At 45.0% G+C, this 23,164-nt stretch overlaps 2 protein-coding genes across 2 annotated transcripts; both read left to right on the top strand.

Annotated features, from left to right (window-relative positions):
- Positions 1-1,823: 1,823 nt before the first annotated feature.
- Positions 1,824-10,776, top strand: MAGOH (mago homolog, exon junction complex subunit). Its single transcript, XM_052637555.1, has 5 exons — positions 1,824-1,983; positions 4,495-4,553; positions 6,880-6,990; positions 9,170-9,252; positions 10,544-10,776. The coding sequence occupies exons 1-5, from the start codon at positions 1,896-1,898 to the stop codon at positions 10,641-10,643; spliced, it is 441 nt and encodes a 146-aa protein (XP_052493515.1). The 5' UTR covers positions 1,824-1,895; the 3' UTR covers positions 10,644-10,776.
- A 2,388-nt stretch (positions 10,777-13,164) lies between these two features.
- CZIB (CXXC motif containing zinc binding protein) lies at positions 13,165-18,703 on the top strand. Its single transcript, XM_052637295.1, has 8 exons — positions 13,165-13,236; positions 13,445-13,528; positions 14,547-14,603; positions 14,956-15,037; positions 15,246-15,277; positions 16,558-16,635; positions 17,452-17,517; positions 18,450-18,703. The coding sequence occupies exons 1-8, from the start codon at positions 13,231-13,233 to the stop codon at positions 18,525-18,527; spliced, it is 483 nt and encodes a 160-aa protein (XP_052493255.1). The 5' UTR covers positions 13,165-13,230; the 3' UTR covers positions 18,528-18,703.
- Positions 18,704-23,164: the final 4,461 nt, after the last annotated feature.

Genomic DNA, 23,164 nt, shown 5'->3' on the forward strand with positions numbered 1-23,164 from the left:
TTTTTATAATTTCACTCTTGGAAAATAACCCTGTGGTAATTACCCAATGTCTCTAAATACTTAACTCTAATTATTACCACCTCAAGACTGTTGTGAAAATTCAAAGAAAATTCAAAGAAAATTCAAAGAAATTAAACACACTCAGCCTAGGGGCTGATATTTATTAAGTGATTCCCTTATCTTTTTTATACAAGTCCCTTGTTACCACCCACATCCAGTGTTTTCTTAATAAGATGCCTTATAGCAATTTGGAGTTTGAAAAGTAGTTTTCAATTTCCAAGACATTGTTTTTTATCCTTGCAATAGTTCTGCCAGATGTGTAACATTACTGCTGCTGCTGCTGCTAAGTCGCTTCAGTCGTGTCCGATTCTGTGCGACCCCATAAACGGCAGCCTGCCAGGCTCCCCCGCCCCTGGGATTCACCAGGCAAGAACACTGGAGTGGGTTGCCATTTCCTTCTCCAGTGCATGAAAGTGAAAAGTGAACATTACTACGCTCACTTTAAAGATAAGAAACCTGAGGTCCAAAAAGTTTAATCAGTTCACCTTTGGTCACAGTGAATCACTGTCACACGAGGGATTATTTTAACACAAATCTCCAGTGACATTCCCCCCACCCCCCACCCCAGCACCCACTCTTCATTCTATTATCAATACTTTTTCGGGGAGAAAAGTAGTAACGGCAAGATTGGGAATGAGATTCAGGGACGACGCCAGGAGTCGGACACTACTGAGCAACTTCACTTTCATGCACTGCAGAAGGAAATGGTAACCCACTCCAGTGTTCTTGCCTGGAGAATCCCAGGGACGGAGGAGCCTGGTCGGCTGCCGTCTATGGGGTCTCACAGAGTCGGACACGACTGAAGCGACTTAGCAGCAGCAGCAGCAGCCTGAAGACAGAATAGTGCTATAGTCGCGCGTCTGATTTCCATTTGGCTGGAACTTAGATGAGCTAAAGCAGGTTTCTAATAAGAGTTTGGTTGCCCTTGGCCTAATCAAGGAGGAAAAAATTTTCCACAGCCGAGAAAACATTCGCAGTCAACCACTTAGGCCTGAAAACACAAGAGCTTCCTGGACAGTAGTTCATAGTCCTGATTCAAACTGCGGAGAAAAAGTAAACACCAACACACAGGTTCACTGTGGAAGATTTTGGCTTTATTGGTTTGGAACCAGTATTTTTTAGGTGCTCCGTCCGAGGCGACTCAATTGCGAGGCCGGAGTGGGAGATCAAACCCTCAAAACTTAACTCTTACTCACAACAACTCATCTAGAGACCAGTGAGGCAAAAAGGGGAAAAAGTGAGGTAGAAAGAGATAAAATGGAGAATAAGTGCGGGAGAGTTAGTTGCAAAAAAAAAAAAAAAAAGGCAAGCTCCACTGTGGATTTAGGGAAAGCGTCGCTGAGAAGTTTCTTGAACTGATTTTTAAACAGCAGAGTTCAGTCGGAGCCAACGTTAGAGACGCGCCGCGCCGCGCTGCGTTCTCCCAAGAGATCGGATTCTTTAACCCTGTTTTACTGATGCGACGACCTAGGTTCAGAGACGGTGAAGGGCCTATTTTGACTCACACTGTTGGGTATCCTAACTGAAACTGGAGCCTGGGCCTCAAGCCCCAAGGGGACACTGACGAACAGCCCTCAGCCTCTCCTAGTCGCAGGCCGAGGGGGCGGGGCTGAACCGACTTCGCCTCCGGGGGAAAAGGGCTTTATTCCGGCGGGAGGGGAAAAGTCTCCTGGTCCCATCTCCGGAAGTGGGAGGAGAGAGGGAGTCGCTCCGCGACGCACGATGACGTTTCCTAACGTCACTTCCTCGCGCCGCAGTAAACGTCAGTGTTGGGCGCCTTTAGTGGCGGTGTGGATTTCTCTTAAAAGTTCGGTCTTGTCTCCGTTTTGCGAGCCATGGAGAGTGACTTTTACCTGCGTTACTACGTGGGGCACAAAGGCAAATTCGGGCACGAATTCCTGGAATTTGAGTTCCGGCCCGACGGTGAGAGAAGCCTCCCGGCTCCCCGGGAGCGAGGACTAGGCCTGGGGGCGGGAGAGGGGGGGCCGGGGATCCGTAATGTACGAAGAACTAGAGGAAGGGACTAAGGGTGTGAGGCGCCGATTTGGAAGGAACGATCCTTGTCCGCCCCACTGATTCTTTCTGCTCGTGTGCTGGGGTTCTGTTTAGTGACGATTTTGACCATATTGCTTTATTCAACAAACCTTTCTTGAGCACCTGTCTGTGCCAGTCTCACTTGCACAATTTGGGGTGTAGGAGTGAACGATAAACAAGCTTCTTCTCTCGTGGAGCTTGTATTCTTTTACTGGGAGGTCGTAAATAAAAAATATCCCAGATAGTGTTGAGTGATCAGAAAATAAAATGATGGAACAATTGCTGATGGGCCGCTTTTAGGAAGGATAGCTATTGGAGAATTCGCTGAAGAGCCGATGTTCGAGCTGAGCTCTGATTGACAAAGAAGGAGCCAGCTCGGGAAAAGAACATTCTAGGCAGAGATGAGCTAGGCATGTTTCAGGTGGCCATTGTGGCTGAAGAGCAGTGACAACTCTGGGGAGAATAGTAGGAGATGATGTCAGTTACGTAGGCAGGGGCCACCCCATACAGTCTTGGTAAGTTTGGACTTTTTTTCTAAGTGCAGCAGGAAGCAATTGGGAAGTTTTAAGCAGAGGTGTAATCTGTTCTTGAGAAAGTGTTGTAATTATTAGGTGCAGAATAGGCAAGAATGAAAACTACTTAACAGGAGATGGTTACAGTTGTTAAGAGAAAAAGGATGTTGGTTAGAACTAGAGTGATAGTAAAAGTAGAGAAGGATTTAGGATACAGTTGGAGACAGAACCAATAGGACTTTGCCAATTGATAGGATTTGGTGAGGGACCAATATGGTAAAGGAAAAGGAGTGAAAGATGACAGAAAGCTTCCACTAAATGAAGGCATAAAATGAGCTTCTTGTAGTTCAGTTGCTAAGACTCTTTGGGACCCCATGAAAGAACTGACAAGCCCAAATTGTGGAGAAAGTTATGTTAACAATGATAAGACAGTGTATAAGGTGTTGTAGAAAGAAACAGAAAAGACTCTGGGAGCAGAAAGAAGGCACCTAACCCATACATCGTTTAAGGGTGAACTGTATTTTTATTAACTCCAGCTCTGTGTGAGAGTCCTGTTGTAGGAATGAGGCTGGAAATGAGCTCAGCTTAGCAGGAAGCCACATTGAGGATTTTGGACTTTATCAAGAAGGTAGTGGGGAGCCGTTGTCAGTATTAAAATGTCAACATTAGAGTGACCCAATTGGATCCATCTGTTACTGTTTCACTCTGACCACTCTATGGAGAATGAACTGAATGGAGAGAGACTTGAGGCAGAGACACAGTGCAGTAAGGCATCAGTTGTTTTCACTCTTTTTAGTGTGCCTTCTACAGGGAAAAAATTATCTCCTCTATTTCCTTTTATCTTCTTCATATCCACCATATATACCCAAATCAGCCTGTTTGATGAACAGTGTCACAGAGGGCCTTGTATACCAAAAATGCTTAATAATAAAACCACAGCTTTTCTATCATGTTTAGAAAAGGAATAGATCAGTGTTTCACAGTCATATGTAAATATATGTAAAAACCATTTTATAGTTTTCAGAAACTTTCACAGTTCTTTTGAGCCTCTGAAGGCCCTGTGTGCAGGTAGGTTATCAATCACTCCTATTTTCAGCTGAGGACATTAACCAGCTGAGATACGATTTGCCAGTCACAAAAGAGTCTGTTCTTTTATCACACCTGAGCTGCCTTTTGCAAGAATTGTAAATCATTGTCAGCTGTATTTTTGGCTAGACGGTTATTTAATAGTGTTCACTGGGGAAAAAAATAAATAACAACGTTTGAGAATTGTTTTATTTAGTGGAAACACTGGGGACTTAAGCCTGGGAGACAGGCTGTCAGATAGCTTTGAGGGACTATTCTGAAGAGGTGAGGGATGAGCCAGGATATATAGGAGGTTTTAGAGGGGAAAAAAAAACCCCAAACAAACAAAAAACAGGTATAACATCTAAAGGTTACTGTTAATGAAATACCAGACTTCTGAAGTTAATGAAGTTAGCATTTTTCTTTGTATGGGAGGATGCTAGGCTCTTTGAAATCATTCCTTTGATATTCACCTTAACTGTCCAGGACCAGTATCCTGTTTTCAACATCCTGAATCCCCTCAGAGTGCACCCTCGGGGAAGGGGCTGGGGGTGGTGTGGCTGCAGTGGCTGATGGCTTAATGGCTGCAACAGCCTTTGTTTACTGACAAGGCAGGTGACATTTTTTTGTTCACCAAAGCCTAAAGTGAAAAACTGAAAAGACTAGTGTTGCTGAAACACCAGAGGGGTAAATACTAAAACTGTTAGACACTTTGAAGGGTAAGTTAGGATACATTTTAAGCAATAGCTGATAGTCTTGGTAGGCTAATGACGCTTTCTTTATGTTTTTATTATATATTGAATTTGTTTTTTGTCCCTCACAGGGAAATTGAGATATGCCAACAACAGCAATTACAAAAATGATGTCATGATCAGAAAAGAGGTAATGAATCTTCTGAGGGCCTTTCATTCACTACCATTTAGCCTTGTGTCCTGTTTTTATTCTTTCTGGGAGTAATGAAAGTGAAGGCACTCAGTCGTGTCCGACTCTTTGTGACCCCATGGACTGTAGCCTACCAGGCTGCTCCATCCATGGGATTTTCCAGGCAAGAGTACTGGAGTGGGTTGCCATTTCCTTCTCCAGGGGATCTTCCTGACCCGGGATCAAACCCAGGCCTGCTGCGTTGCAATTGTGGGCACACTTTACCGTCTGAGCCACCAGGGAAGTCCAATCTGGGAGTAATACTGAAAGATAAAGAATAGGAAAGTATAAATGTCTCTGTAGACGGCTTCTAAAGTTTTTCTCAAATCCTCTTTTAGTTTTTCTTTAATAGTGATGAGTTAATAACTGGTAATCATTGAAGTCTTGCAGATCTTGGTTTTGAACCTTGAATCTTTTACTAACATGTGACCTTGGGAAAATTTCCTGGTCGAGCTTGATAAGTCTCAGTTGCTTCGTCTGAAAAACATACCCGTCACTAACTTAGTGTTTGATATATTCCTTGGTGGTGGTTGTTCATTTGCTAAGTCATATCTGACTTTGCAACCCCATGGACTGCAGTACACCAGGCTTCCCTGTCCTTCAGTATCTCCCAGAGTTTGCTCAAAGTCCTGTCCATTTAGTTGGTGATGTCCTCTAACTATCTCATCCTCTGTTGGCCTCTTCCTCCTGCCCTCAATCTTTCCCAGCATCAGAATCTTTACCAATGAGTTGGCTCTTTGCATCAGGTGGCCAAAGTATTGGAACTTCAGCTTCAAGATCAGTCCTGCCAGTGAATATTCAGGACTGATTTCCTTTATGATTGACTGGTTTGATCTTCTTGCTATCCAGGGGACTCAAGTCTCCAGCACCCAGTTCAAAATCATCAATTCTTTGGCGCTCAGCCTTCATTATAGTTCAGCTCTCTCATCCGTATATAACTACTGGAAAAAAAACAACATAGCTTTGTTTATACGGACCTTTGTCAGCAAAGTGATGTCTCTGCTTTTTAATATGCTGTCTAGGTGGGAGGAGAAGGGGACGACAGATGGCACTTCGACTCAGTGGACATGAGTTTGGGTGGACTCTGGGAGTTGGTGATGGACAGGGAGGCCTGGCGTGCTGCAGTCCATGGGGTCGCAAAGAGTCAGACACGACTGAGTGATGGCACTGAGCTAGATTTGTCATAGCATTTCTTCTGGGGAACAAGTGTCTTTTAACTTCATGGCTGCAGTCACTGTCTGTAGTGATTTTGGAGTCTAAGAAAATAAAGTCACTGTTTCCATTTTTTCCCCATCTGTTTGCCATGAAGTGAGGGGACCGGATGCCATGATCTTAGTTTTTTGAATGTTGAGTTTTAAGCCAGCTTTTTCACTCTCCTCTTTAACCTTCATCAAGAGGCTCTTTAGTTCCTCTTCACTTTCTGCCATTAGGGTGGTATCATCTGCATTCCCTGGTACCTAGCACTCAATAGAGCTCTTTTAATTTGCATTTGAGTAGGCAAAAGGGGAGTGTGGGAAAGCACTTAACATCATTGAATGCATGTTAGATTCTAGTCATGACACTAGGTACCACATCTGTAGTCCTATTTTAACCCCTATTGTAAGCCTCTATGATGGGTGGTGTTACATATCCTTTACAGCTAAGACATTGAAGACCTATATATCAATTATGGGGCTTGTTCAAAGTTACCCTTCCTAGTAAGAAACTGAGCAGGAATTTAGACCTCTGCCTGCCTTTGTGAAGTCCGTGTTTGGTATGATTTCTGCCACACCATTGAACTTCATTAAAGCCATTCTTTCCTTTTAACTGCTTTGCCACATTTGAAAATGTCTTAATAGTATACTTTCATACTATAATATTTAATTAGCAATCAGTATTAAGCTTACCCATACATGTCAGCATCTTCACTTTTTTTTAAAAGTAAAATGTAAAAGACATGTGTCTGCTCTTCAGAAGCATGTCATTTAGTTTAAAATAACCTGAGTTACTCACAGATCTTTCTTTGGGGCTCAGGTGTGCAAGTAGGTAAGGAGTAGGTCCATATGAACAGGATGTACCGAGAAACAGAAACAACTAGATGTGGGATTGAGGTGTAGTCATTGGACTCTTCTGACCCTGCCATCCTCTTAGCATGCTGAAGTCAAGCTGGAATGTCTTCACATTTACAGAGGTGCCAGAAATAAATCTTCATTAGTCTTTTTTTTTTTTTTTAAATCTTGCATCACTATCTGAGTCAGAATGCTGCTTAGAGATACAATTTAAATTCTGTTTTTTAACTTGCTTTCAGGCTTATGTACATAAAAGTGTGATGGAGGAACTGAAGAGAATAATTGATGACAGTGAAATTACCAAAGAGGATGATGCTTTGTGGCCTCCTCCTGACCGTGTGGGCCGGCAGGTGAGTGTTTTAGCAGCTACCCACAGTGCAGAAATCTTACACATAAGATGAAGCTTCCTGCTCTGCATATGACACTGAATGTACTCAGTATGTGTGTGTGTTCTGGAGCCCTGCACCGAGCAGGTCACCAGCACCTTGGTCTAAGGCGGTGCGAAGCCCACACGGGGGACCAGGGACAGCAGGTGGAGCTGCGGACCACCTGGAGCCCAGCCCTGAATTTCTTCTTCTGGTCCACCTCCCGCTTCTTGAGAGTATTTGCTACCCACGTTTCTTACTGAGTAACCACTATGGACAAAACACTGTGAAAATAGCAAGATAAATAAAACATAGTCATGTCAACAATGTAATGGAAAGTTATACCAGCAACTAAGTCTATCTGTGTAAATTTCTGGCTTAGATATTTATTCTGCAAACATTGTGGCAATTAAAAAATAAAAGCCACTGTCGTATTTGACCAAATTAATCGGAAAGATTCTTTCTACTTTAATGCTGCCTTCCAACTTCTAATTGATTTCATTGTGTCTTCTTCTGTCCTGTAGAGCCCATTTTTTCTTTCCTGGAGTGACAGTAATCTTTTAAACTGTAGATTTGTTTATATATTCCACTGATTTTAAACTCTGGCTTCCCACCGCATTTAAAATAAAATCCGAACTCCCAGCTTACCTTCTACCATTTCGCCATCTCTCACTGGGTTTAAATCTCATTGGTCTTATTTCTGTTACTCAGATTCACCTAGGTGCTTCTTAGTTTAGAACCTTTGCGTCTGCTACATATTGCCTGGAACATTCTATCTGAGACTGTCTTTATTATTGAGGTCTTCAAATGTCACTTCTTCAGTGATGTCTTAAGAGCCTATCTAATTTAAAATGCCTTTTCTTATCACTTACATAAGATCTGGCTTTTGTCTTCATAGCATTCATCATTGTCTGAAATTGTCTGGTTTGGTTTTCCTTATGCATGATGATGAATATTCTCAAGCATCTAAAAATAATGAACTTGATCTACATATAAAAACTGTTGAAAATAAACAAAAACCAAAATAAATTAACAAACCAACTGGAACCACATAGATACAAAAAACAGAGTAGTGGTTATTAGAGGGAAGGGGCTGAGTGTGCAAAATTTGTAAAGGGAATCAACTGTATGGTGACAGAAACTTAAATTTTTGGTGGTTAGCCCAGTATAATACAGAAGTAGAAATAGAATATTGTACTTATGTAACAAACCAATTTTAACTCAATATGGGGATGCCCTGGTGATCAGTGGTTAGAACTTGGCGTTTTCACTACCAAGATCCCACAAGCCATGCCCTGTGGCTAAAAACAAAAAACTGCAATGTAATCTAAAACTGTGAGTGGAAAGAATACATTCCAACTTCTGGGCATGCAGGAGAATAGAGTGGGAGGTGGGTCTAAACTGTAATATTTATCTTGAAAAAGAAATCTGACAGAAGTACAAAATACTAACGTTTCAAGTTTGAATGTTAAGAAGTAGAACTCAGGGGACTTCCCCTGTGGTCCAGTGGCTAACACTCCATGCTCCCAATTCAGGGGCCCCGGGTTCGGTCTCTGCTCAGGGACCTAGATCCGCCAAATAAATAAATATTTTTTAAAAAGAAGTAGAGCTCAAGAGGTTATAAGTTCCACAAGGGCAGAAATCTTTGGTTTTGCTGATCTGTCCCATGGGCCCCCCCGCCTATTCCCCACCCAATAGATTTTTTTTTTTTTTTTAAGATTGTGGTACTTCTTTCATTCTTTAGAAATTCAGGCCCAAGGGCATACAACTAGTAAGTGAGAAAGCTGGGATTAACTCAAGGTCTGGAATTCCTTTCCTTGTCCAATGTTGCCCTTAAATGTTAGATTCTTGTATTTGTAAAACAGATTTATACATGTTACTCCACCTTGTTAACAATGAAAACTCCTATATGAAACACAATGTAAATTCTTCCAAATGTGGAGCCTCACAGACACAACTAAGTATAAGCTACTCAAGCACTAAACCAGTATTTAGGTCATACCATTTATCTCTTTGTTTTTAGTACCCAGTACAGTCTAGGGCTCAGGTTGGTCTTGGTAATGTGGCCATCTGTATTAGAGTTCATGTGATTTGAAAGATGATGAACCCTTCTCCTGTGTGATGAAAAACCAATTCGGATTGATATTTCTTTCAATGTTTCTAGGAGCTTGAAATTGTCATTGGAGACGAACACATTTCTTTCACAACATCAAAAATTGGTTCCCTTATTGATGTCAATCAATCCAAGTAAGTACACATGATCCTTATATCCAGATATGTCTGTTTTCGAGCATGCTGATAGGAAACCCATAATCAAATTGAGACTCTTATGGTAAGATAATAATCTGGTACAAATCTAAGAACTGGCCAGCTTTGTCCCCATCAATAGAGAGACTCCCAGATTACCTTCAAGGGCTTGCTCCTTCTGCTTTTGATGCTTTAGTCAGTCGTTGTCAGTGAGCGCTTCTCAGTGATGCACCCACAGGGTAATGCCATAGGGGCAGCCAAAGTGGGAGAGTCTGGCCAAAACAGAAAACAGCTGCTGGGAATACCTGTGAGATCAGTGAGTCTGGGTACCTTCCTCAGTGCTGGTTATTCAGATTGCACATCTTAAAGCCTGACTTTAGTGAAACTTGAAATCATTTAGAATATAAATTTTAAAATTCCTTTTTGTGAGGGTAAATTATTGAGACATGAATACACTGTATACACAGAATCATTAGAATTTGGCAGCCTCTTTGTCTCTTGTGTTTTGAGGATTTAGGATTAGATATAGTTTACTTTCAGTACATGTTGGGCGTAGTTGTCTTCCTATGAACAGTCTCCCTGTTCTTACCCACTTATGCTATAGTAAGGTTGAGTGAGTCTCTTGGTCCTGCTTAGCACTACCTCTTAAAAAGGAAGTTTTCCTAATTCTGAAAGTAAGATGTGCTCTTTGAGGATTTGGGATTAGATATAGTTCACTTTTAGTACATGTTGGGCATAGTTGTCTTCCTATGAACAGTCTCCCTGTTGTTACCCACTTATGCCATAGTAAGGTTGAGTGAGTCTCTTGGTCCTGCTTAGCACTACCTCTTAAAAGGAAGTTTTCCTAATTCTGAAAGTAATATGTGCTTACTGTAGAAAATATAGGAAATACAGAAATGTAGAAAGGTGAAAATCACCCATAAAATTATCAGTTAGATAACCATTAATCTTAAAATATTTCTGTGTTTTTCCTGTGCTTTAAAAAATAGTCTTTTAAAGCACAAAAAATGAATTGAGATCAACAGTCTGTTACTTTAATCATGATTTTTTTCTACTTAATATAAGCATTTCCTTCTTAAAAAACCTTAATGTTTTAAATTACTTCTTAATATTCCATTTTAATGTATATAGACTTTTTCTTCTTTTTGGACATTTGGTTGTTTTCAAAGTTTCAATTCTGTAAATACCTCTTACGAGGAATATCCTGGTACGTAGTAATCTGGGTTATTAAATGGTATTTTTTGCTGAGTTTTTTCAGCTTTTTAAACACTTTTTTCCTCTTTCATTACAGGGATCCAGAAGGCTTACGAGTATTTTATTATCTTGTCCAGGACCTGAAGTGTTTGGTCTTCAGTCTTATTGGATTACACTTCAAGATTAAGCCAATCTAGATGGAACATTGGTGTGGACACAAGGGGGGTGGGAGTGCTGCTTTTAATTACCATTATCTAGACATTTTTGTGTATATCAGGGCAGTATTTTTTTTATAAACTATAAATGATTGTCTTTAATAAATACATAACAAAAAGCAATTTTTTTTATTTTATAAAGACCTGAACATGTGAACTTGTCTCAAATTACTTTTTAACACTAGGTTCTTATGTGAAGTATTGCCAAAATTCTAATCAACTCTGTACATATAACTACCAGTTTATAGGAAGTAAAAGATTAGAGAAACATGCTAAAAAATAACTGGAAATCCAATCAGTAACCAGAGGAAACTCTAGGATAAGTGATCTGATTTCTTAAAAAAAAAATAAGCTGCAAACATAAATGGAGATGGAGTGGGAATGTTAAAGAAGATTTGAGAGACATATAATCACATAATACAATGTTCGAACCCTGCTTGGATCATGATTCAGGAAATGTAAAGTTGCCATCAGTAAGAAAATGTAAATACTGCATATTTGGTATTAATGAAATATTAATTTTTTAGGGAGTAAAGTATGGTTGATATTTTGATTTTTTTCATCTAGCTTTACTGAGGTATAATTGAGGTTGGAGGGTTTTTTGGGTTTTTTTACTTATTTTTATTTTTGGCTGTGCTAGTCTTTGTTGCTGCTCAGGCTTTTCTCTAGTTGTGGAGAGCAGGGGCTACTCTTGTATCGCTGGGCTTCTCACTGTGCTGGTTTTTCTTGTAGAGAATGAACTCTAGGGCACAGGCTTAGCAGTTGTGGCATATGGGCTCAGTAGTTGTGATTTCTGGGCTCTAGAGCACAGGCTCAGTAGTGGTGGTGCATGGGCCTAGTTGCTCTGCAGCATGTTGGATCCCCAGACCAGGGTTCAAACCCATGTCTCCTGCATTAGCAGGTGGATTCTTTACCACTGAGCCACCAGGGAAGCTGGAAGTTGGAGTTTTAAAAATCACTTTTAAAGATCTGAAACTTTCACTATGGGGAAGTATACTTGGTTTAATATATTATAAGGGATAAAGTGGCTATTCTCAGAAAATCTTTCCAATAATTCATTTTAAAGTCAATTCTAACAGCCATTTAAGAAGCACCTAGTTGGTATATAGTGTGGGGATTTGTTCAGCAGGTAGATCTGCAGGAAATTTTTCTTGCTGCTAGGTTGCATGGCTTTCTTAGGCAAACTGCTGACTGAACGGATAGTGCGCATGGTCTTGCTAAATCTCATTTGATTGAGGGGAGGTGATAAAGCTAAGCTCAACATCTCTCAAGAGTGGCCAACTTGGGACAGGTCCCAAATAGTCCTGAGCAAGTGTTTCCCCAACACACGCCCTACTTTGACTCCAAAGATCACAGACACACACACACACCCTACTTTGCCTCCTTCACACACACACATGCCCCTACTTTGCCTCCTTCAAAGATCACAGGGTCCCAGGACTTCCCTGGTGGTCCAGCACCTGGCACTGCAGGGGACATGAGTTAAATCTCTGATCTGGGAAGATTTCCACATGTTGCGGAGCAACTAAGCGCATGTGCCAACAACTAATGAGTCCTAGAGACTAGCCTCTGTTTGCTGCAACTAGAGAAAGCCCATCTGCAGCAATGAAGACCCAGCACAGCCAAAAATAAATACCGCGGAGAAAAAAAGATCACAGGGTCCCAAAGATAGACACACACACACACCCTACTTTGCCTCCTCCAAAGATCACAGGGGGGAAAAAAAAATGGAAAAAGGGCAGCAAGTTAGCTGCCGATCTGGGACCTGAGATGTCGGGGTTCTGTCTGCAGTGCACCGTCTGCTATTGAAGGGTACCTGGCGGCAATCAGGTAAGCTTGTGGCAAAGTAGACATCAAAAGAGTCGCTCCAAATTTTAAACAGTCTAGACCTCAGGAGGCTATAAAAGCCTCAAACAGGCTGTTCTTTGTAATGCTTACAGCTCCTGTATGGTCTCAGAGGAGCCCTGGACAAAAGCACAGGTTGAGTGAATGTATGCTAGAGCAAACCGGGAACCCAGAGAAGAGTAAGCTGAAGGGGAGTGCCCAGTCTTGGGGACCACCGGCAGGACATGCACACGAGACAACCCTCCGAAAGGTCCCCTGGGTAAAGAGGTACGAGCAGTTTAAAGAAAATCGTCTCCCAAATCTGCGAAGCCGGCCCTGGGCAGCGTGAACTGACGTGATCTAAGATGCATCGGCGGGCAGGCAGGGAGCCGGGGCAAGGTTGGGTGAAGGAAGGCAGAATAGTGAGGACCCGACAGAGGTTTCGGGCAGAACTGTCTTGTTTGGTGCGACGTCCCTCAAACTGACTTGCCGTTCAGTAAATATCTAATTACCGATTGCTGGAGGGGGCCTTCCGCGGGTCTGAACCCCGGCTAATTGCGGTCTCAGACTACCTCCACAAGACGGCTTTGCCTAAAAGACCAGGCGCCCTGGGAAAGCAGCGGCCCGCGTACATCCGCCTCCAGGCCCCGCCCAGAGCCGCACCGAGGGTGCGCAGGCAGCGCCCGCCGTTTACGACGAGCCGCAAAGCAGTGACCGCAGCAAGCGCTGGGTGGGCCGGGCTGCTATGGGGGTAAGTGGGAGCGAGCCGCCGACAGGGCAGGAGTGGGCAGGTGGCGAGAACCTAGGAGGCAGGAGGTCGCGCCACGAGGGATTGAGGAGAGAGGGCTTGTGCTGAGAAGGAGCCGGGAGGCAAAGCTCGTGCGGGAAGGGAGGAGAGGGGCGGGGCAGGGGCTGCGCAGGCGCTGTTGACGCAGTCGCCATGGCGCCCCTTCTCTCAGAAAATCGCGCTGCAGCTCAAAGCCACGCTGGAAAATGTCACCAACCTCCGGCCAGTGGGCGAAGACTTCCGGTGGTACCTGAAGGTGAGGCTGGAGGGGCGGGGCTCTAGACGTCTAGGCTGCAGGCACTTCTGGGCTCTGGTGGGGGCGCCAAGGCCCGGCTCGCGTAAAACTTTCCCCTCCTGATCTCAGTAGTGAACGGGAGCTTTCTCTCGGGCAAGATGAGAAATCCTTATTAAATGTTCTCTTTTCTCCTGGGTAGAATTTTATGTTATCTTTTTAAAAGTTTATTGATTAATTCTTAATTAGCAGTGTCTTGAAGTTCCTTTTGTAACTTTTGCCTCCGTTAAATGTTTCATGTTATGTAAACAGACACTAAATGAAAGACTATTTGCAGGGATCTTGTGATTATTTAGTAAGAGTAATTTTACCTCTTTTCTTGATTAGGTTTTATTTTTGTGCGGGGCTCCATCCTTACTCCCCCCAACCCATATTTGTAAATCTGGTACCCTAGTGGCATGGTCTACAGAGGTCCTCGCCTTATTTGAGCAGTTGAGGCCCTTCACTTTCCCACATTCCGGAGCTTCTCATTTGTTTTCCTTCTTGTCTAAATCCCAATATCCTTCAATACCTGGAAAAAATCCCTTTTTCAGGAAGCCTTCTGACCACGTTTATTTTCAAATTTTTTGAAGCCCGAATGCCGTGTCTTACTTGAGGAATTGATGGTCTCTAGCTTCAAAAAGCAGAATTTAGAGAAGGAGACAAAGAAATAGAGTGGCAACAGAGTGATAAGTGTTTCTACCAGCAACCTCCAGGGCCTGTGAGAACACAGGGGAAGCTCCTAACTCAGTGAGTGTTGTGGGGACTTTGAAGCCATTTCTGTACCACATGAGCTTTGACTCCGTAGCCAGACTGAGCACTTCTTAGAGGAGGATGGGCCCGTCACTGTGAGAAACACTTTGCCCAGAGATTAGTCCTGTTGTGTCCTTGGATGGCTGATAAGATTGTGAGCCTGCCCACCTCACCCCGTTCTTGCCCTTCCCTCAGCATCTGCCCAGCTGAGCCAACTGCTTTACTAATACTCTTTTTCCCTCTCCTCAAGATGAAATGTGGCAACTGTGGTGAGATTTCAGAGAAGTGGCAGTACATTCGGCTGATGGTAACTGCTCCCCCCACCACTATATCCACACAAACACAGGTCTCTGGGCAGGGATCTGTGGCCCTAAGCTCTCTGGCCTTTGGACCCCACTTTCTGTGGTTTGGGAGGGCAGGCATTGGTGTGATCAGCACTGGGAACAGTAGACTCTGGGATGTGAGGCAAGAGTTCAAAATCAAGGGGTCGTCCTTTTCTCAGTCTCAAGAAGCCTCCCCAGGATTCTTGTCCTGGCAAGTTCCTCACCCTGTCTGGGTCTTCATCTCTTTAACTGGATAAGAGGTGGTAAGATTGGGTCTCCTGAGGACCCTTACACCTGACTGATAATTGACTAGAGGTTCTGTTTCCTGCTTGCCAGGACAGTGTGGCACTGAAGGGAGGCCGTGGCAGTGCCTCTATGGTCCAGAAGTGCAAGCTGTGTTCGAGGGAAAACTCCATTGGTAGGTAGGCCATGGATACTGCCTCTGCCAGGCTGGCCCACAGCTTTCTGGTACCAGACTGAAAGCATGCTCATGTTACCGTGTGGGTGGACACAGGCCTGAGGTATCCAAGCCTCTACAGTAGACTCTTGCACAGAGCACCATCTGGGTACCTGGTAGAGCCAGGATGTGGACTCAAATCAACTTTGTCTTCTCTTTTACATTTCAGAGATTTTGAGCAGCACCATCAAGTCTTACAACGTAAGTTTCTTGCTGCAGTGGCAGGCATGGTGGGATTAGATCGAAGCTGGGAACCAGGAGGCCTGTGTTCTAGAGTTACATCTGCACCAGAGTGATGAGCTGCGGGACTGACTGACTGCACATGCTAACTTGTTCCTTCATTCATTGTGTCAGTCATTTATTCACCTTACACTGCCTGAATGCTTGGGAGGAAAAAGACTCATAACCAGGCTATTGTAGTGCTTTCTTAAAAGTGCTGGGCTGTGGGAGCTCACGTGACCTCTGACCCAACCTGGCCACTCAGTTTCCAATGCTGGGAACACTTGCCTTGTCTATATCTTAGAGGACTAGTGAGCCTTCTCTGCATCCATGGGTGGGATAGTCCTTTGAATGGTGCATCCATCCTTGCTATCTGATTTTATTAGACATTTATTTATGTTACTGCATAGCGTATTAGTCCAGAAGTGAGGGGAGGGAATGTATGCTTTGGGTCTGTATTTAAAGAAGGGCAATTACTTGTCTTTATCCATTCCTTATTTGGTGTTTTTGAAAAATGCCTGCCTTATGCCAAACTCTCAGCTTTGTCCTGAAGTTAAAAAAATCACATAAGGACTTGCCCTCAAGTAAATCATAATCTAGTGAAAGAGACAGACCAGGAAACAAAACTACACCGAGGACAGGCACTTGGTTGGCATGCAGAAAGTGTTTCTACAGTGAACAGTGAATGAACGAGAATGAATGTGTAGGTGTAGTCCCTGAGACGTAAGGACCCAAGGGTCAGGTAGGCACAAATTTCGGTTATAGCACTCCACTCAGTGAGTATCCTCCACATGCATATCCCACTTCAAAGGTCTTAAGTCAGCCCCCGCCTTGACAGCATGGCAGATGGTCACCAAAAGGCCACAGCTAAGTGTACCAAGCCCCTTTGGATGATCTGGAAACCTTTTACCTCAGTATTCTTCTCATAGTTTTTACTTTGATAATTTTATCTACTATTTATTGACCAATGAGTCAGGTCCTATGCTGGGCACTTTACACCTAGTTCAGAGTCTCACGGTAAAGCTGTAGTGGGTTCCTCAGCTCCATCTGACAATCTTGGGCCCAGAAAGGAAGAGAAGCAGAACTGTGTGTGAGCTCACATCCAGGCGCCCCAACCTGGAAGTCCATATTCAGAAAGACCTCACGGTGAGCCAGTGCCAAGGTGGCTTTCTTCCAGAGAGAGGTGAGTAGCTCCTGAGGCCCATTCTGGGCTCACAGGGGCCGTGGGATCATCCTGGATCATCCTTAAACTTCCTTTATAGGCTGAAGACAACGAGAAGTTCAAGACAATAGTCGAGTTTGAGTGTCGAGGACTTGAACCAGTGGATTTCCAGCCCCAGGTATCTGTCTTCCCAGGGAACCTGTATATTTGGGGAAGGTGTATACTGCAGGAAGTGACAGCAGAACTGTGCTTCCTGCAGACCGTGGAGCAGGAATTCGCCTTCCTAAGAATAATCATTGTCATCTCTTAAACAGCTAATCTGTGTTGGACACCAGACTTGTTACTTTTAATGTTACCTCACTTCATCCTCACAGTAACCTTGTGAGGTTTATTCATCCAGTTTTTCAGATGAGAAAAGAACTTCAGAGATTTTGTGACTTGCTCAGGGGAAGCAGTTAGTAAACACTGGAGCAGTTATTTGAACCCACATCAATCCAACTCCAGAGCCAGTGCTCATGGCACTAGATGTGTGTAGCATTTTCACCTCACCACCCTTTGAGGTAGGCAAAAGAGATTATACTGTTATCTGCATTTCATAAGTAAGAAAACTGAGGTGCAGAGAGGGAAGTGACATGCCCGGGGTCTTTCAGGAAACCAGGGGTGATGGAAGGGTTTACCCTACACCTCCTGCCTTCTAGGCCAGGACTCTAATTTGGAGAAACCAGTCTTAGTCCCAGGGCAGCTGCTAGGCCCTGGGATCTCAGTATCCAGAAGATCTGGACACTTCCAGAACAGTATCCCACACTGCGTCTGTGTCCCCAGAATAGTATCCCACACTGCGTCTGTGTCCCCAGAACAGTATCCCACACTGTGTCTGTGTCCTTCTGTGCCAGAGGGCTGTGAGATGGGTGGGCTCCCTGGCCAGGCCCACCTGCCACACTGGTGCCTTCCCCCCCACCCCCCCATTTAACTGCTTTCTTCCTGTCACCTGCAGGCCGGGTTTGCTGCCGAGGGTGTGGAATCGGGGACAGTCTTCAGTGACATTAACCTACAGGAGAAGGTGCGGGACTTGGCGGCCCTGTGGGGAGCTATACAGCACCTGGTGGGAATTATCCTTTTGGTGAACAAGGCTCTTCAGCGAGATGCTGGCTCCACACTTTTGTGCTTTTTGTTGGTGATTCTGGTTTTTACGATAACCCAATGTGTGGTGCTAAAGGGCTACCTAGTGATCACATGCAGGAAGGCTGGGATGTGCCTTTTGGAGAAAATACATCTTAGATAAGCTTTGTTTAGGCGTGAGATACAGTGCTGTTGGCCATGAGTCCAGTCTTAATGAATCAACTATATTCATACCTACACACACACACACACACACACGTATTATTTAGATAAGGTGTTTTTAAACAGAAACATACATGAAACAAGGTTGTTGAAGAAAATATTGTGATCAGATGCTCCCAGGAACCTAACCTGTATTTCCCCTGGGAGCAGTGAGTTCAATATTCACTAATTCAGTGCTTGTGGGGACTTTATAGAACATTAACTACTGTGAACACCAAGAGTCAACTGGACCACTGGACAGGTTACTGCCTTGCAGATGAGGAAGGCTTGTGGTCAGGCCTCAGAAGAAGGAAGGACAAAAAATTCAATCTGCATAATGACAGTAACTGGATTTAATGAGCTCTCATATGTGCCTGTCACCATGCCAAGTACTTTTACATGTGTTAACTCATTTCTTTCAACGTTCACCATAAAATCTATCGTTCCCTTTTTTAAAACAGAGGACAGAACCAAGATTCAGGAAAGCTAGGGACTTGAAAAATCACAAAGCCAGAGGAGGAGGAATTCAGACCTGAGCAGTCTTTCTGTGTCCTGGGTCGAACATGCTCCTGAAGTCTGAGTTAGAGCCTGAGCTGTGCCTTTAAGTCCCAGTTCTCTTCTCCCCACGCTGTCCCAGGCTGCCTGAGGCTAACACTGCCCTTTTCCCCACAGGACTGGACTGACTATGATGAAAAGGCTCAGGAGTCTGTGGGAATCTACGAGGTCGCCCACCAGTTCGTGAAGTGCTGATCCCTCTTCCTGTACACTTGCCTCTAAGAACTGAAAAGGCACAACGTGCCCCAAGCAGAGGCTGGTCCCTCCGTCCCTCATCTCCTGGCAGTTGTTCAGGCCCTCCCAGCCTGCACGCTCGGCTCTGCCGCAGCTCCCCGAGCCCCGCCAATAAAGTCCCCATTTGTGCTACACTACTGGGTGCATGGCTACTCCACTCCTTCCACCCCTCTCCATGTTGGAGGGCTCTGATGGCCTCTTGGCACCTTCCCGCAGTACAGAATCATAGCCTGATCCAGCTAGCAAAACAGGAGCACAGACTTCCCAAGGGCTCTCAACCGCCTGGGGAGTGCGCAGGCCGAGCCAGGGACCAAAGGTGTAAAGTTATTGGTACAGAGGGCAGCTGAGCCTGTGGAATGATGCTGAACCCAGCAGTCCTGACCCAAAACATCACATTGACCAGGTTGACCCTCAGGTAAACCCAGGCGTTTCTGTTAGCTGGTGTTGCTGCATGTTCCAGGGTTCAGAGGGACTTTGGAGGTCGGTAGTTCTGTCCCAGCATGAATCGCCTCTAGTCCCTGCCAGCTGGCCACTGGGTCTCTGCTCGCTTGCTGTGATGGGGCAGTCCCCTCCCACCAGGGGAATCCCTGTGAAGGCTCTTCCCTGTACTGAGTCAGCCCCTCTGCTTCCTGCCACTCTTCATGGTCCTGGTCTGTCCCCTTTGTGGTCACGCTTCTGTCTTCTACCCCTGAACAGCCATGTGGAGGTGTGCAGACAACAGTCGTGGCCTCTGGTCTCATGGGCCTGCTCCCCTGGGCCTGCAGATGCTCTACATGGTGGAGAGAGTGGTTCCGTGCATGGTCAGGTCATTAGGGCAAGCTCGTAGCTCCATACCGGAGACTGCCATTTGGCAAGGCTGTTACGAGAGGACTTATTCTTCAGTGTTCTGCTGGAGCCTGGGATTCTTTGGAAGTAAAAAATTACTGTCTTCATTTTTCTGAGTGGCCCTCTAGGAGAGGGTCTGCCCATTCCAAGGCTAGTTGTGGGGCTCTAGGAAGGGGATCCCCACACGGCAGGAAAACCTGGCTATGTCTAAAGGTGGAGAAGAGATGCCCACCTGTGCCAGTCTGGCAGCTGTGTCACGTGTCCTCTAGACCACTCACGTTCTCAGTTCCTGGGCCTGTGCTTTCTGCCCCTGAGAGGGCAGGGCTCCTTTGGCCTCCCTCAGCCAGCATTTCTGCCAGCCCCCACCCACTGGGAACAGTCTACTGCCTTGGCCTGAAAGCAAGCGAGGAGCATCAGGCTGGGTAAATAATAGCCTTTCAGGGTTTATTCCCTGTACCAGCCAGTACGTGTTATAAAGGCAAGCACTAAAAGGATCTCAAGGTTCTCTTTATATTGTACATTATTTTCTCATCTTTTAGGAGGTAGAGGAACACAGATAATCAGTAACAGATGGAAAGCGGAAGTCAATTATGTCAATAGATGCAAAAAAGTATTTGGTAAAATTCAACAACAAACCATAGACACCCTTAGCAAACTAGGAACAGAAAGAAACTACCCTCACCTCACAAATGATATCTATAGGAAACTCAGAGTAAATGAAATGTTTGAAGTATTCCATTCAAGAACGGGGTGAGATGAGGATATCCTGGATCACTCTTCATCATTGTCCCCACCCCCTAGCATAGTAAGACTAAAAAGAAAGTAAGGTGAAAAGACCAAAAAGGAAGAAATAACTCACTTTTCACAGACTGTGATTTTCCACTTAGCAAATCCAAAAACAAAGAGGCACTGGATGCAGTATCAGTATACAGAAATCAAATGCATTTCAGTACACTGGCAACACAGAGAACACAATTCAATACAAAAACACACCCATCTACAGCAACCCAAGTATATCCCACCCCAAAAGTAACTGGGAATTGAATCTTAAAATGCTCGTGACTGACAGATTGGCCAAGATAGTGTAGAAAGAACTGAGCTCACCTCTTGCAAACACCCCAAAATCACAACTATTGGTAGAACAACCATCACTGAAAAAGATGGGAAACTCCTGGGAAACATCTACAACGAAAGATACGAAGAAGGAACCATAACAAGATAGGTGGGAGGGGCAGGCTCCCACAAGCTAGAGAATTACAGCGCAGAAGTTCTCACAGGAGTTCCTGCACTGGGGATATGTGTGTGCAGAGCATTTGACTTTGAAGGCCAGAGGCGCTTGGTTTCAGGAGTCCCACAAAATTAGGGGAAATAGAGACAACTCTTAAAAAGTGAAGTGACAGTTGCTCAGTGGTGTCTGACTCTTTGCAACCCCATGGATGACTGTAGCCCACCGGGCTTCTCTGTCCATGGGATTCTCCAGGCAAGAATACTGGAGTGGGTTGCCATTTCCTTCTCTGTAACTCTTAAAGGGCACACAATTTCACACTCTCTGGGACCCAGGGCAAAAGCACTAACTTGAAAGGAGCCTGGGCAAACCTACCAGCTGGTCTTGGAGTCTCCTGGGGATGGGAGGGGGGCAACTGTAGCACCCCTGGAAACAGATTAGTGGCAGCCATTCTTAGGAGCTGCTTCTACCACGTGGATGCTGGTACTGCTGGGCACCCAAATTGTGGATTCCTTTCTCTAGCTCATTATCACCAAGATCTGGCCCCACACAACAGCCTCTAGGCACTACTGCTGGGACGCAGGCCAAGGAACTAACTAGGAGGGGACGCAGCCCCAGCAGTCAGCACGCAGCTGTCTAAAGACCTCATGAGCCCACAGCTGCCTCTGGACACTACCCTACCCACTACAAGGCCCAGCGCCCAGTTCCACCTACCAGTGGAAGGCACCAGTCCCAGAATTCCCTGGAACCCAGCCCTGCCCACCATGAAGCCTGTTCTAACCTTTAGGCCAGCCTCACCCATGAGAAGGCAGACACCAGAGGCAAGAAAACCATAATCCCACAGCCTCCTGACCCAGCTGGACCACAGGAGATCACCCTGGGACCAGCTTGGCCCTGTCCACTAGCAGGTCAGCAAAACTTTGGGACATCTCAGACTCCATCCAACTGTGTCAGGAATCCACCCTCCCCCCACCCCCAACCTCCGCCAGTGATCTGACATCAGCTCTGGGATCCTGGTGCCTTGCAACTAGACTCCAAGTCCCAGCTCTGCCTGCCAGTAGTCTGACACTAACCTCAGGACCTGGCTTCACCCACCAGTGGGCAGGCTACAGTCCTGGAGTTTTCTGGCCCATGGCTCCACCAGTGAGCCAGCACTAGCCCCCGGGCTACCTGGGGCTCTGTAGTCAGCTGCCTTGTGACATAGCCCTGCCAACAAAGAACCTACAGCCTCCACATAAGGCAGGGCCTGGCAACATATTGGACTGGGGGCTACCCAAGCCTGCCAGACTGTCCTCATAGCCTGCCAAATGGAAGGGCCCACACAGCCCTCAGGGGGGAAACCTTAGAGCATATAACTTGAGTGACAAGAGGGGAGTGGGCTGCTGGGACACAGGACATTTCCTACAGAAGACCATTTCTCCAAGGTGTGGAAACAACTAACCTACCAGATATATAAACATACAAACAGCAATTTAAGCAAAGTGAGGTGACAGAGGAACAAGTTCAAGAGGAAGGATCAAGATAAAAGCTAAGGAGAATAACTAAGTGAAGTGGAGACAGGCAATCTACCCAAGAAGGAGTTCAGGATAGTGATCATAAATATGATCAAAGAACTAGGGAGAAGAATGGACATGTACAGTGAAAGATAGAAGTTTTTAAGAGTCAGAAGATATAAAGAACAACCAGAGATGAAAGATACAATAACTGAGATGAAACACACACTAGGGGAAATCCAAAGCAGACTAAATACAGAGGAACAGAGCAGTGAGCTGGAGGACAGGGTAGTAGAAATCACTGATGCTGAACAGAAAGAAAGAAAATAGAACGAAAAGAAGTAAGGATGCTTTAAGAGACCTTTAGGACAACATCAGGCATACTAACACTAACATTATAGTTGTCCCAGAAGGAGAAAGGGGCAGAGAACACATCTGAAGAGACAGTAGCTGAAAACTTCTCTAATCTGGGAGAGGAAACAGTCATTCAAGTCCAGGAAGCACAGAGAGTCCCATACAGGATTAAACCAAACAGAAACATACCAAGACACACTGTAATTAAAACGGCAAAAAGGATAAAGAGAGACTATTAAAAGCAGAAAGGGGGTGGGGGGAACACTTCCCTGGAGGTCCAGTGGTTAAGAATCTGCCTTCCAATGCAAGGGACATAGCTTCAATCCCTGGTCGGGGAACTAAGGTCCCACATGCCACAGGCAACTAAGCCTGCGTGCCACAACTAGAAAGCCCACGCATTGCAGTGAGAGGAAAGCCTGCATGCCACAAAAACCCAGCACAGCAAAAAACAAAAAAAACAAAAAACCAGAAACGGAAGAGTAAAAAGAAACAACTAGCATATGCAGGAACTCCCATAAGTCTTTCAGCTGACTTTTCAACAGAAACTCTGCAGACCAGAAGGGAGTGATAATAACACATGAAAACTAATGAAAGGGGAAATCCTGCAACCAAGAATACTGTACCCAGCAAGGTTCTCATTCAGATTTTTTGCAGAGATCAAAAGCCAGAGTTCAGCTCCAGCAAACTAGCTTTACAAGACA

The sequence above is a fragment of the Budorcas taxicolor genome, chromosome 3 (assembly GCF_023091745.1).
Source record: "Budorcas taxicolor isolate Tak-1 chromosome 3, Takin1.1, whole genome shotgun sequence".
Classification (NCBI taxonomy): domain Eukaryota; kingdom Metazoa; phylum Chordata; class Mammalia; order Artiodactyla; family Bovidae; genus Budorcas; species Budorcas taxicolor.